The 14,706-nt window shown below is 34.9% G+C and overlaps 1 protein-coding gene across 1 annotated transcript in view; it reads right to left on the reverse strand.

Moving 5' to 3' along the window:
- Positions 1 to 14,706, reverse strand: part of st18.L (ST18 C2H2C-type zinc finger transcription factor L homeolog) — a 122,314-nt gene that overhangs the window by 19,454 nt on the left and 88,154 nt on the right. Inside the window, exons 13-15 of the mRNA XM_041566422.1 lie at positions 10,038 to 10,153; positions 7,070 to 7,132; positions 5,304 to 5,372 (exon numbers count right to left, since the gene is read on the reverse strand). Coding sequence (XP_041422356.1) covers positions 5,304 to 5,372; positions 7,070 to 7,132; positions 10,038 to 10,153 — 248 coding nt within the window. The remainder of the gene's footprint in view (positions 1 to 5,303; positions 5,373 to 7,069; positions 7,133 to 10,037; positions 10,154 to 14,706) is intronic.

Below are 14,706 nucleotides of genomic sequence, written 5' to 3' on the forward strand. Positions count from 1 at the left end.
TACCAAAAACCCTCAGAGAAAATGAAGGGAGCAAAATTTGGGTCCCCAAAACAAATACATTACACAACTCATAATAAATACACAATGGATAATGGAAGGAAAGAAAAAGAAACACATATGTACGGAAATAAGTATTTTTTAGGGGGAGGTCACCGAACACACAACAAAGAGAAGTTTTGGGAAAGAACAAATCACTTAGAAAAAGAGAGAGAAAAACAATGGACACAGAAAGAAGAATACCGGAAGGGAGGGGGGAATTGGACATATGTGAAACACAAAGGTCAGAAAGAAAGAGACAGATGGGAACACTAAGGCCAAATAAAGACAAACGAAAAGGGAGAAGAAATAAAGAAAAAGAGGATAATGTAGAAGAAACCACAACAAAGGAAAGAACAAACGGGATATTTAATCTTAGTACAACAAAATTAACAAAAGCACAAGAAAAAGTATTAGAGAAAGGACTGAATTTCGCACCTACAAATAAACCTAACAGTTTCAACTTATTCATAGATGCACAGAAATTTATTCGTAAGTTGACACTTAAAAAATACTTTTTGAATAGAAATGCAGAAACAAGAAACTATGAAAATGAGATAAAAAGAAAAAATACAACAGTTAAAAGAAATCCACTTTTATACCCTCCCAAGAAAAAGGTAAAGCAATAGAGATGTATGAAAAATTAATCTTAAGGGACCTAGAAAAACTAGGAGAGGAGAAAAAAAGAATTTTTAATACGAATATATCGAAACAAGAAAAACTAGCCCTAAAAGAACTATCAGAAAACAAATTAATAACAATAAAACCAGCGGATAAAGGGGGGGGAACTGTGATTATGAACACAGAAGATTACAATAAAGAATGCCTGAAATTATTAAATGATAATAGTACCTATAGAAAATTGGAAAACAATCCCGGTGAAATTTTTCAAAAAAAATTGGAAAAACTTATAGAGAAAGCTGAAACAGAAGGAATAATAAATAGAACAGAAAAGGAATATATTATAAGTAAATATCCGGTGACTCCTGTTTTTTACATTCTTCCAAAAATTCACAAGAATCCAATTACACCACCAGGAAGACCCATTATTTCAGGTATAAATTCCCTAACCAGTAACCTTTCCCACTACATTGATACAAAACTTCAACCGTTTGTAAATCAACTACCCTCCTATTTAAAGGACTCAACACAAATACTTAATTTATTGACAAATCAAAAATGGGAGAAAAATTGGCTGCTAGTAACTTTAGATGTTAAAGCACTTTATACTAGTATACGACATGAGCAGGGGATACGAGCAATACAACATTATTTAAATAGTGATGAGGAAATAAGTCCAGAATCGAAAGAATTTATTTTAAATAGTATACAATTTATTCTACAGCATAACTACTTTTGGTATGAGGGAAGCTATTATTTACAAACCTGCGGGACAGCAATGGGTACGAGGTTCGCGCCCAGTTATGCAAATCTTCTTATGGGATTCTGGGAGGAGATGTTTTTGGGACCTGTGATACAGGACGCGGACCTCGTACTCTGGAAACGCTACATAGATGATATTATACTAATCTGGACCAAGGGTGAAGTGGAACTAATGCACTTTATAGAAAGGATCAATAAGAATGAGTTTAACTTGGACTTCACATTGAAATTTAGCCCAGAAGAAATAGAATTCTTGGATCTACATATTTTTATAGAAGATGAAAAAATACACACCAAAACCTTTTTTAAAGAAGTAGACACGAATACTTATATTTTGGCATCTAGCAATCATAACCCACAATGGATAAAAAATATTCCAAAGGGACAATTTAGAAGAGTGAGGAAGAATTGCAGCAATCTAAGAGATTATGATAAACAGTGTAATATTCTCAAAGAAAGATTCACAGAAAGAGGATACAAAGAAAAGGATATAGAAGAATCATATGAAAAGATAAGACAGGAAAATAGGGAAGAAATGCTTAAATACAAAAAAGACAAGGAAATAGAAAAGAAAGAAAACGAGAAAGATTCCTTTAATATGTGCTTTGTTACACAATACAATACAAAGGCCAGGGAAATAAATAAAATAATTGAAAGACACTGGAATGTATTAAGCACAGATAAAGAACTACAATCGGTCCTTCCAACAAAACCAAAAGTCATATTTCAAAGGGCCCCAAACATCAGACAGAAACTTGTACGGACAGGAAATACAGATATTACCATAAAAGAAAAATATCCAGGTTTTTTCCCCTGTGGCCTATGCAAAGCATGCAGACATACTACAAAATATAAGACATTTATCAGTAAAGTAACAAATGAAATATTTGAAATAAAAGATCTGATTAAATGTGAAACAGCGAATATTATATATGGGCTAGAATGTCCCTGCGGATTGCAATATGTAGGGAAAACAAATAGAAAGTTAAAGGAAAGGATAGGAGAACACATAAATAATATAAAGAAAGGAAATATGAAGCATTCCGTATCTAAACACTTCACAGAAAAACATAACAAAAATCCGTCAGGCTTGAAATGGTGGGGTATAGAAAAAGTTAAAAAGAATTGGAGAGGAGGGAACCTGGTGACCAAAACCCTACAAAGAGAAAGCTGGTGGATACATAGGATAAAATCCCTCACCCCTTTGGGGTTAAACATAGACTTTAACCTTAAAGCGTTTTTAGACAAATAAATAAGCAATAGAGTCACAAAAATCCTGAATGTAACTATTTTTTACTGATAACACTATGGGGATTGAAACTGTTACTTTTGTAATGATAATTGACACTTCCCTTAAACAATTCTAGATAAGGAAACAGCTACTTGTTTCAGGTCTTATCAGGAGACAGAAATAGACACTTTGAATTGTAAGTTTCATAAAATACAGAGCGATGCCATACAAGCTATATGCGAGAGTGTGACAAACATTGTATGTGACAATTATCACTTAAACTAATGTTGGAGTCCAAGTTTTATATTGCTTTTTAAATTGTTTTCTAAATTGTTTTTAAAATTTTTTTTAATAATAATGAATTCTAATACTGTAGAAATGTTAAATACATATGTTTAATTGTCTTATATGTATAAATGGGTACACAAAACTCTTTGTGGGTGTAGAAATAATAGGACAAGATTTTTTAAAGTTATGATACGCACTAGCTGCATAAAGAACAGTGCCTAAATGCACTGGAACACTTGTAAATAAAGTTGTTGGAAGTTTGGTTGAGAGCGCACAGAGAATAAAGGGGCAAGAAAGTATGTGGACGTCATCGCTCAGGAAGAAGCCAGCCAGGCGAAACGCGTAAGCGAAAAAGACCACGCTAACCTTTTGCAGGAGTACCCGACCCAGAGAGACGTCTGTACCTTCCGAGGGACGCCAAGGAAACACAGCGACTTTCGCGGGACTTTTACCAATCCTTTTTGCAGTTTTACCGATCGTGTTTGTGAGTGTATTTTTTATTCTATTAAACTGTTTTAAAGTGATCCCTGCACATGCCCCTCTCCATTTTTATCCCTCTTACAAAAACCTGGATAGCAGAAAAAGAGTGGAAACAGCGCGAATAGGACCTATCAGACGCTCTCCCTTAACTCACATTTGGTGAGTGAGCTGCACAACCGGTTGTACCGGAATTGTGGCAAAGTATTTTACGTTACCTTTCCTCTAATCCATAGAGTGTGGATCTCAAACGAGAAAAATCTAAGGGGAAGTTTAACCCACACTAAATATTCACTAATCAGATTAATATTCACCTACTGCACTGAATGTGTTTTAAGTAATGAATAACACTGCATTTATTATCACTTGGAAAGAAATCGTTGGTATTTATTAATTCACTGAACAAATTCACTTTTCACTCTTTTCTATTTTTTATTTTTTATTTTTTATTTTTATTTATATTTTATTTTTTATTTTTCATTTTTTATTTTTTTATATATATTTTTTCACTTGTTATTTCACAACCATCACAGTTTGGGCTCTCTTTTTTTCTAAGCCAAATAAAAGAACACTATTATCACTGTCAATAATCACGGTGGGTGTTTAAGAAATTCTTTAAAAAAAACAAATAACAAAAAAAAAAAAAAAAAAAAAAAATTTTTTTGAAAAAATACTACACTATATTTTATCCTTTCTGTTTAATCCCCCTCCTCAATGACAAAATTAAGCAATTTACACAATATGCCTCTGGCTTGGTTTTTGGCTATTTGCAAGCTTTTTAATTGTAAAGAGTAAAACCAGAGTAGCAGAAGTGCAGTGTGTGCACCTGGAGTTTATTCTGCACCCCTTTATCAAACTGATCCACAGCTGTGTTCATTGTTAGCTAAAATAAATACTTTCACCAGCCAACAGTGATACTTTATAGCACTTTAGAAATATTGAAGATATCGTTCTCTTCTAGCAGTTTGGCATACTAGCCTAAAGATAGCAGTCTGCTGTGGGTTGGGGTACATTCTAGTTAGCAGATCAGTTAAACAAGATGTTCTTCAGTTCTGAAAAAAAGCATTGACTTTGTTATGCTTTAAAGCGTCCAGACTTTGATAATTGTTGTTCAAAGATAATTCTTAGAGAATACTATTAAAAGCTGAAAAACCTGATAAAAATACAAGTTCTGCCAGCTGTCCTTTATACCCATTTAGGCACAACAAATAGTATTTCCTAGTAGGGCAGGTTGAAAGCAGAGACTAAACTTAACCTTGGCCCCCAGCCTCAGAATATGTTTTGGTAAAAATACAGGCACGAGCCTAAAATGTGGGTTTCTGGGGAGGTGAAATAAAGAATTTTAAAAGAAAGGGGCTTAAGTGAGTTCTGTATTGTTACAGGAAACAACACCTGGTTTGCTTCAGCTCCTTTTTCTATTACAATTCTTCCATACAGGCAGATATTGGGCCTTTGAGCCTATGAAGATAGCTCAGGCTGTGTTGCTCCACTGCTAGGCGAAAAAAAAAAAATGATTGCCTGCAAGCCATAGAATTTGGATGCAAAAACCATGGCTGAGTTTAAGAAGTTACACATGATTTGAGTACCCTAATGCTTGAGCACGGAGGCTCGAACATTAGTAAATTGGCCCCAAAGACTTGAACATTGCAAACATCTGAACAAACGTGTGATTTTCAACATACCCAAGCATACCAAATAGAAAGAAAGAGGAACTTTATGCCTGAACTACACAAGAAACACTTAGGAAATTGCTGGTAAGTGAACACCCTCAACTCTAAAGCAGTGGGCATTTGAATTTTGGGGAAATATTATAAATGTGGCAAGTTTAAATATAATATTCGTGAGTTAATTTGGGACATATCACATATGCCTTTTTTTTAGTACTTACTTAAGCTCCTGAGAGTTAGCAGCCATAAGAGACTTAAGGGTTTTGTCAGCCAATGGGCACCCAGAAACACTGCAAGAGAAATGTAAAATGAGTCACAAATGGAAATAATAGTATTCCAATTGAAAATAAATTCAAATTATAGGTTAATCAGTAATTTAAAAAAACATTTGCAATCTACATTTAGATACACATAGACCTCTTCAATCTGAATTGCACCCACAGCAGAAATGTGTGTTTACTGTTATAAAGAGAGCTGTCTTCAACAATATAAAACAGCAGTCTCATTTTCGAGTTTTTTGAAACCATGACTAAACTCACTTTCTCTAAAACTACGAATGTGATGAAATTTATTAAAAATCGGAAAAAAAATATGAACGGGAAAAGTTGCAGGAATGTAGTGAAAACCACAACTTTTTTGAGTTGTTATACAATAACTTTGACTATTTTGTATCGTTGCACAAAAGTCACCATCAAAAATATCCAAAAACCTCTAAAACCAAGAGTCAAAGAAAGATCTTCCAGTTATTTAAGGGACACCTGCCATGGATAGCTACACGTTTTAGCTGGAGTATTTTCATAATCGGAATTGTCAGTTTTGGTCGCACTTTTTTTGTCCGGCATATTTATCAGTGTGTGAAAGAGAGTTTATGGTTCCGTTACATTTTTACAAATGCTATAGAATTGAATAGAGAGTAGCAGACTGTGGCTAGCTCAAGTTTAATGCTTTGATAAATCTGTCCCAAATTATCTGTCAGTTACGCCTGTGGGTTGTTATTCCTGCTTTTGAGTAGCTTTTACGGCTTTGTTCAGCTATCTATATGCCTGATGTTGCCATGCTACACACCCCTGGATTGCTAAGCCATCCAATCTTTAGGCTTCCTGTAATAGGGTTATAATACAATTAGGGATGCACTGAATCCACTATTTTGGATTCGGCCGAACCCCCGAATCCTTCGTGAAAGATTCAGCCGAATACCGAACCGAATCCGATCCCTAATTTGCATATGCAAATTAGGGGTTGGAAGGGGAAAACATTTTTTACTTCCTTGTTTTGTGACAAAAAGTCACGCGATTGCCCTCCCTGCCCCTAATTTGCATATGCAAATTAGGATTCGGATTCGGTTCGGCCGGGCAGAAGGATTCGGCCGAATCCGAATCCTGCTGAAAAAGGCCGAATCCTGGCCGAATCCCGAACCGAATCCTGGATTCGGTGCATCCCTAAATACAATACAGTGTGATCCAGCTGCTAGACCTGCTCTGGCAAGCAACAATACAAGCTGAACCTGTAACACATGAATGTATTGCTGGTTTGTGTATTATATTTATTTCTAATAAATAAGTGTACATTCATCGATTCATCGATTTATCCTACCATGGGGAAAATATTACGTGGAAATGAAGGGCGGCACAGTTAATTGAAGAAGGAAGTCCTAGCAATAAACTGTACACACCTGTTACAAAAATGCCAGCAACTCCATGCTACAGACTTTAGAAAGAATGTAGAAAGAGGCAGTGCAAGTGAAACAAAAGTAAAACTAGCTATAGCATGCGAAACCGGGAAAGGGGAAAGCCAGGCTGATGCAGAAGAACATATAATAATGCAGTCCACAAATAAATTCCTGCTATAAGTCTTTTGCTCCCGGAAACAGTTTTAGTACTGTACCTCACACACATGGCATTTCCTTGAAAGAGAGAAGGTAAAGTGACAGAAAGTATAGCGAGAATGAAAGCGCTGAACATGACTGTGACTTCCTGTGGTTGTGTACCTGCGATGTGAAGCATAGTTTCCTGTTACATGGCCACTGCCATCACATCCTGGAGTTGGACAACTGCAATGAAACAGAAACATAGCGATATCATGTAAAGCAAATGTAACTTTTAAAGGGTATAGTCATACCGAAGATAAAACTCAGAGGAACAATTTGCCTTCATAAACTGCCACTGTCTACTAAACAAGTGCTGACCACGTGCTGGCAACGCTTAAGCAAATCCATTTTAAAGGATGACTGTTTCTATGAACTACATCTAGTAGAATAAGAGGGCTATTTATCAAAGGTCAAGTTGTGTTTACCCCGTAAAATTTGAGTTTTCAAGGGTAGTTTCAGTAATATCTTGATTTTTGGGGATAAAAAAAACTCACATTTTATTATACCAGAAGCTGCAAAAAGCTTGAATTGAAAATACTCCAGCTAAAACCTGTCAAAGTCATGTAGAAGTCAATGGTAGAAGTCCCTTGAACCATTTTAAGATGTTTTAGCCTTCTTGATTTTCGGTTTCTTTTCAGTTTACACTTGAAAACTCAGTCAATTTGAGCTATTCAAGTTTTTTTTCGCAGATAACTTGATCAATTCGAATATTTCAGTCCCCCCCCAATTGCATTCATTCAAGTTTTTTTACATTCGTGTTTTTTCTTAAATAAGCAAACATTCAAATTTTGAGTACATTTGAGGTAGAAAAAAACTCACCAGTTCGACCTTTGATAAATAAGCCTCTTAATATTAATTTACAAATATTAATTATATGTATAAATGTATTAGAATATATCACTCATCGCACATGTATAACCAGGTGTTCAATTTTTGAAATTGCCACATGGTGGCACTATGTAATTCAGAAGCTACGTATAAATCCTCAAATTAAGGCCAGTTTAAAAAAACATATTTACAATGATCAAAAATTCAGTACTTAGGAATTTATTTTGAAAAACGATATCCTATAATTACTTGAACTTGTCTCCCTTATATGCAGAGATGGATTTTTTTTAAAATTTCAGATACCTGAACTTGGTTCAATCCTGCCTAAAGAATTCAGCAGTCAGGCTGATCTATAACACTATATATATGTTGAGTACCAGAAAAAGAACAAGCATTACATACATTTTAACTCGTGAGACAACTATCATATATATAGTAGTTAGGTATTTATTCTGAGAGACTATATACTATTATTACTTAAACTTCCTTTGTTTCTTTAGTAGAAATTAAACAGGAAAATAGTTTGTCTCCCTTATACTCTGAGACAGATTGTTTAAAATTTCAGCTATCTGATCCTGGTTTAATCCTTCTGAACAAGCATTGCATACATTTTAGCTCATCGGACATTTAGGGGGATGCTTATTAAACTCTGAATTTTTAATAATTTTTCATGATTTATTAAAGTCGATGCTGCAAAAAGACTGATTCCGAAAATCCACCATATCAGACCTGCCGAGTTTGTGTATAAGTCAGTTACTGTGGTCCCTATCCTAATTGGAAGTTATTGCGGTCTGTGCTGGGTTTAGCCCAAAATTCCAATAATTTCAGGCTTTTCGGGCAAAAACCCCAAAAAATCTTACGATTCAGGAAAAAAGGCAGGAAAAAAAATTGTACAATACGATTTTGTGTACGATTTTTGCTGTTTTATTCCACCAAACCAATTAATTTGAGCTTTTTAAAGAATAAATAAGGTCAAATTGGGTATGGGAGTTTGGTCATGCTTTTTTTATAAACATATTGAGATACAGATTCAGATTTTAGTAAAAAAAAACCCTCTACATGAACCGGTATAAATCTTAGTACAGTCATGGAAGAAGATTTGTACATTTAAAACACTCCAATTGTTTGCCAACATGTTAAAGCCGTTACTGGTTAGAAATAAATTGTGAGCATTTACTGAGTCTGGACCGTAGTTAGTGGAATTTTCAATAGGAAGTACACATTTTATTGAATGGAACTAATAGCATGCTTTCCTTCCCACTTCCTTCTAAAAACCCACTCTGTAGCTCATCAAATTAGCCTTGCAAAGCAGATGATTTGGACTCTGGGTTTGTTTGACAGAGGATCTATAAGCAAATGTTTGAATGACTGCAAATACTATAAATCAGCATCAGTAAGTGTGTTATAATACTATGCAACAGTAAGGAACATGCTGTGCTGGAAAATTGATGCAGAGAAGTATCTGCATGCTTCTAATGTGTTCAATTCAAAGGATATTTATTATATTATTATTATTATTATTATGTGTACCTAGCTAAATTACTGTATATGCGTACTAAAATCTGTAATTGCAAGAGCCATAACTTATTGTGACTTTGGTCTAACCACTCAGTGGGTATCTTATACAGTAAAAAAACAATATGCAGAAAGGGTCCAAATTGTGTCAGCAGGTCAGCAGATACATAAGTGCTTACCCTTGCAGCTGACTACTATAGCTATAGGAACAGTTTGGGTACCTCTATGTGTCACACTTATATAAGAATTTAGAGATAAAAATGTTGAAAAATATTTACACGCAGTCAGAACTTTATATGACACACAAAGGATACTGTGCTTTTTACCAGAGATCAGGTGGTGATATATATATACAGAGGGGTCAAACAACATATTAGAAATTGCTAAAAGGGATACTGGCACTATTTGAAAAAAAACAAAAAACAATTATTATAACACCTAGTTTTTTCAGTACAGCAGCCTATAACCCATGGCCTGACAATTATGTGCTGGAAGTTAGGTCACTGTTAGGTCTCCACACCCAATCTCTCTATGATTCCATGCTGAGCTGGGCCAGATATTTGTCTAAAAATATCTGGAATTCAGATGCTTTAAAACTTCCTGAGAAATCAGAGCCTGGGTATGACACGCCAATGATTTTTCAAATAGTGCTATTATCCTTAACTATTACAATCACTACAATAAGCAATATTGTCCATCTTCTAAAAGTGACTGAACAGCTACAGATACACAGTGTTAAACTTACGTAATCAATTCCTTCTTCATGTCCCTGGAATGGAACTTGCTTTTAGGACTTGGCAAAGGGGAATCTTCGGAGTATTTTGTTTCATCTGTGTTATCTGAATAATCCCCAAGGTCTGGCTAAAGAAATATAAATAATGTTTGTTATTATTGATTTGCATTATTGATTTATGCACCTTTTCTTTTCTTTTTGATACTGGATTGATTCAGTTGGCTGGTAGAAGTCCTGCAAAATGTTTGTCCACCAGTTTATATTTTATCATGCTGCTGAATCCTCTGTATTAATGTTTTTTTAAAAAAAAGGCATAATTCCAGTGCAGGTTGTAAAATGGGACACAATCCACCATGTTTTTTGCACTTTGTACCCTGCCTTGCACCTTAAAAAATTGCCACAGGTCTCAGCACTCGAAAATGGAGTGCAGAGATTGTCATCCCCCACTGAATACCTTTCTGCCTGCATTTGAATGGGCAGGCACATCTTCCCGCCCTTTCAAATACAGTAAAAGGAGGCCATATACCAGGGTTCAAAGCCTGAATCTAGGTTCTACTCCTGAATGTTCCTGGGTGCTCTATAATTCTGCCCTTGCCTTGCTCCCAATTAAGCTGCTGCCCTTGACTATTTGCCTGAATTTGACCTTGAGCCTGTTTAACTTGTGTGCAGTGAGTTGGACTTTTGCCCGCTATTCTGCTTAACAGCTTCCTTCTTGGTCCTGATTCCAACCTTTAAGTGCCAGTCCCAATAAGGGTGACTTGAGTGTGTGGTCGGGCTCTGATCAACTGTGGTTTAGAAGTGGCGAGTTCCAGCCTACTGGGTATTCCATGGAAATATTAGGAGTGAAAGTTGTTTTATTTTGCTCAATCCAAATCAAGAAGATAACACTATTATCATTTTTTCTCATGAAAAAAAACCCCCTTTATCTCTGAGCTAACCTTTCTGGTTATTCATCAGTAAGAAAGGTGAAGTGTGCCATCTGTTGTATTTTACATTTGGTGCATGTTTTTCAATTAAACTGATTAAAACAAAGATATAACACATAAATATATTCTGAACTTTAAAGCAAATTACTGAACAAATGTTCCCTTGTGGAATATATTTTTTCATGAAAAGATTTGAATTCATTATTTATAAACTGTTTATTACAATTGTAATTGTTTAATTACAGGAGAACCCGTTCTCCTAAAATATAATACAAATATTAATATAGACTTACAAATCATATCACACTGAGATTTGCCATAACATCTAGCCAGTGGTGGAAAAAAGTGAAATTATTTACCATGCTGGTTAGATATACATTGAAAGGATTATATTTTCAGTTACAAGCTACTATCATAATTATTTTATAAAATATTAGAATACTTTAATAGAACCTCAGATTTTTAGGATCAAGGGAGTGGTATTTTTACCAAGACCATTAGCTGACCATTATTTCAATGTTATCAGGCTGTGTCTGCCATACTAAGGTGTGGGCTGACCAAGAATATAAAGATGGGGGAAATTTCAGTGGAATGGGATCATTACCATTGCAGGACCACTGTACTTCTGGGATCACTCTAGGTTGAGTTCTTGGCCAGTATTTGGTACTTTAAAGGCCCAAATGATAAATTATATTACTGTCAATGTTATTACTGTTGGTGTAAAGGGAAGAAAACGAACACAAGATACAATGGCTATTTTTTTCTTTCATAAAGTGGCGAATTCCAGCTTGTATTGTAAACAGTACTTTTAAAGATGACGCCAACCCATTTAGCACAATTATATGACAAGCATAGTTTTTATTTGTCATTATTTAAATACAGTTATTTTTTATAGGTATGCATTTTATTAAGAAATAAAAGGAAGCAGAGAGAGTATGAACTTTGCTGATATCCAGATGGAAGTTTAGATGGATTTTCAGCAAAACACCGAAACACAATGGCAAAGTAAATAACAGATAATGACATCTGGCACTTTTAACATTTTTTAAGTCTCTAAAATCATTGGAGAACTGACAGTTTGAACCAAGCTAACAGCGCTATTTATTTATCAGGAGTTCTGTAGCCATTTTGAGCTGCGTCCAGATTCATGCTTTTTGTTGTTTGTTAAAGGGCATCTGGACAAGCAATTTTACAGAGACATATAGACAATATTTTCAGTAAATTGCCACCCAAATTAAGCAACTGTTGTGTGCATGAACTTGTGCATGGTGCACAAAAAATAGCCAAAATATATTAAGAAATCTTGATCCAAGGTAGTTTACATTTTCAGCTTTGGGCGGCAGTACTAGCAAAGCAATCTTGTCTAATCATGTATGAATAAATATCAGGCCGCAGTGTTTTCAACTATCATTAGTCTTTATAGTCAACAATGAGGAGAATATGAAATATAGCAAAGCCAGTAGTCAGGCTCCCAAGAGGCTATTAATGTAGTCTCGGATTTGGCTAAGCGAACATTTTTAGGATCAAGGGAGTGGGATTTTTACCAAGACCATTAGCTGACCATTATTTCACCGTTATCAGGGGCCTGTTCAGTAAATGAGGAAGGGAAATATACCAAAAGAAAGCAAGCCCTCTGCTTCCCTATTGAAATGGGCAATACTTTCATTGTTGGCAGGGACCACAAACATACATTATTGTAGTGCATATTTTTTCGGATAGAAATTAAATACATAAATAGGCAATTTCTAAATGTGCTGCTAAATTTACTCTCTATCAGAGAGTAAATATATATATAGCCACCTGTGTTTCCTCTGTTGAAGAATTTGTGAATCATGCATGCTTAGATCTTAACCATTCATGGCTAGATAAACACACTCCAATACTGCGCTATATAGCCCACATTTCCATAGGAAAATATACATGAAAATTGTGTGATAAAATCATACTTAGCTCCTAGTCTAAGCAACAACATTTTCGGGGGTTATTTATTAAAGGTCAAGTTGTGTTTTCCTGGAAAATCTGAGTTTTTCAAGGGTAGTTTCACTAACAATTAAAATTTTTCAAAATTGAAAAAACGCGAATTTTTCAAGATTTATTATGCCCCAAAGCTGCTAAAAAGCACAAATCGAAAATACTCCAGCTAAAACCTGTCGAGGTCATGTAGAAGTCAATGTCAGAGGCCCCTTGAACCATTTGAAGATGTTTTTTACCTTCATGATTTTTGTTTTTTTGTGGAATTTTGCACAACTGCATTGACTGCATTCAATCAGGTTTTTTGCATTCTGTTTTTTTTAATAAATAAGCAAACATTCGAGTTGTGAGTTAATTCGATATAAAGGTAGAAAAAACCTGACAAACTCGACCTTTGATAAATAACCCCCCGAAATATATATGGTTAATAATAGTGCAAAAAGTCCCAAAAGATGTAGCCTCTGCATTAAATAATGAAGTTCTGCCTTTGCAACAGACACATTGCTAATTGTATCTTAGACAAATACAAACATTGATTTGTTAAATGTCTTATCCTATGCACTTTACTATAGGACAGGTGGAAAGTGCAGGGCTTCTTTGTACCCTGCACCCTAACCTGCACCTACATGCCTTTCCTGGCACAAAAAAATAAATTTTTTCATCTGAAATACCTTGACCAGAAAAATAGAAATACAAATGCTCGAAGTGTTGCATCATTAGGGGGCCGATTCACTAAGCTCGAGTGAAGGATTCGAATGAAAAATACTTCGAATTTCGAAGTATTTTTTGGGTACTTCGACCATCGAATGGGCTACTTCGACCTTCGACTACGACCTTCGACTTCGATTCGAACGTTTCGAACGAAAAATCGTTCGACTATTCGACCATTCGATAGTCGAAGTACTTTCCCTTTAAAAAAAACTTCGACCCCCTACTTCGGCAGATAAAACCTACTGAAGTCAATGTTAGCCTATGGGGAAGGTCCCCATAGGTTTGCTAACCTTTTTTTGATCGAAGGATTTTCCTTCGATCGTTGGATTAAAATCCTTCGAATCGTTCGATTCGAAGGATTTAATCGTTCGATCGAACGAAAAATCCTTCGATCGATCGAACGAACGTTTAGCGCTAAATCCTTTGACTTCGATATTCGAAGTCGAAGTATTTCAATTCGAGGGTCGAATTTCGAAGTATTTTTAACTTCGAAATTCGACCCTTAATGAATCTGCCCCTATGTGTACAGTAAGACAATGATGTAATTGGAATTTGTATCTAATATATTTTTGCAACTGAAAAAATGTGTACATTCCGTTTCTATGATACATGTATAAGGATTTGGGAGCCTGCTTGGTGACCTGCACCACAAACGAAATCTTTTTAGTTTTTAAATCTTTTTAATTTTGTTTTTATTGTGTTTTTTTTAACCATATATAGACATAATGACAGAAGGCAAATTATTTTATATGATTACTAAATCCCTTATTATATTTAACAGTAGGTGTACATTCTTCATTATAATAAAAGTTGTATGTTAATATAGATTATAAATGTAGATTTTTATCATTCCATTTTCTGGTGTTGGAATCCAGAAAGTAAATTACCAGAAGGTCATCTCCCATAGACTCCATTTGAATTAATTACATATTTGAACAATTATTTCCTCTTTCTCTGTAAACATGATCCCAACTAAGATATAATTAACCCTTATTGGAGGCAAAACAATACTTTTGGGTTTATTTAATGCTTACATTATTTTTTAGTAGACTTAAAAGAAGGGGAAACCCAAA

Source organism: Xenopus laevis, chromosome 6L, assembly GCF_017654675.1.
Source record: "Xenopus laevis strain J_2021 chromosome 6L, Xenopus_laevis_v10.1, whole genome shotgun sequence".
Lineage (NCBI taxonomy): Eukaryota > Metazoa > Chordata > Amphibia > Anura > Pipidae > Xenopus > Xenopus laevis.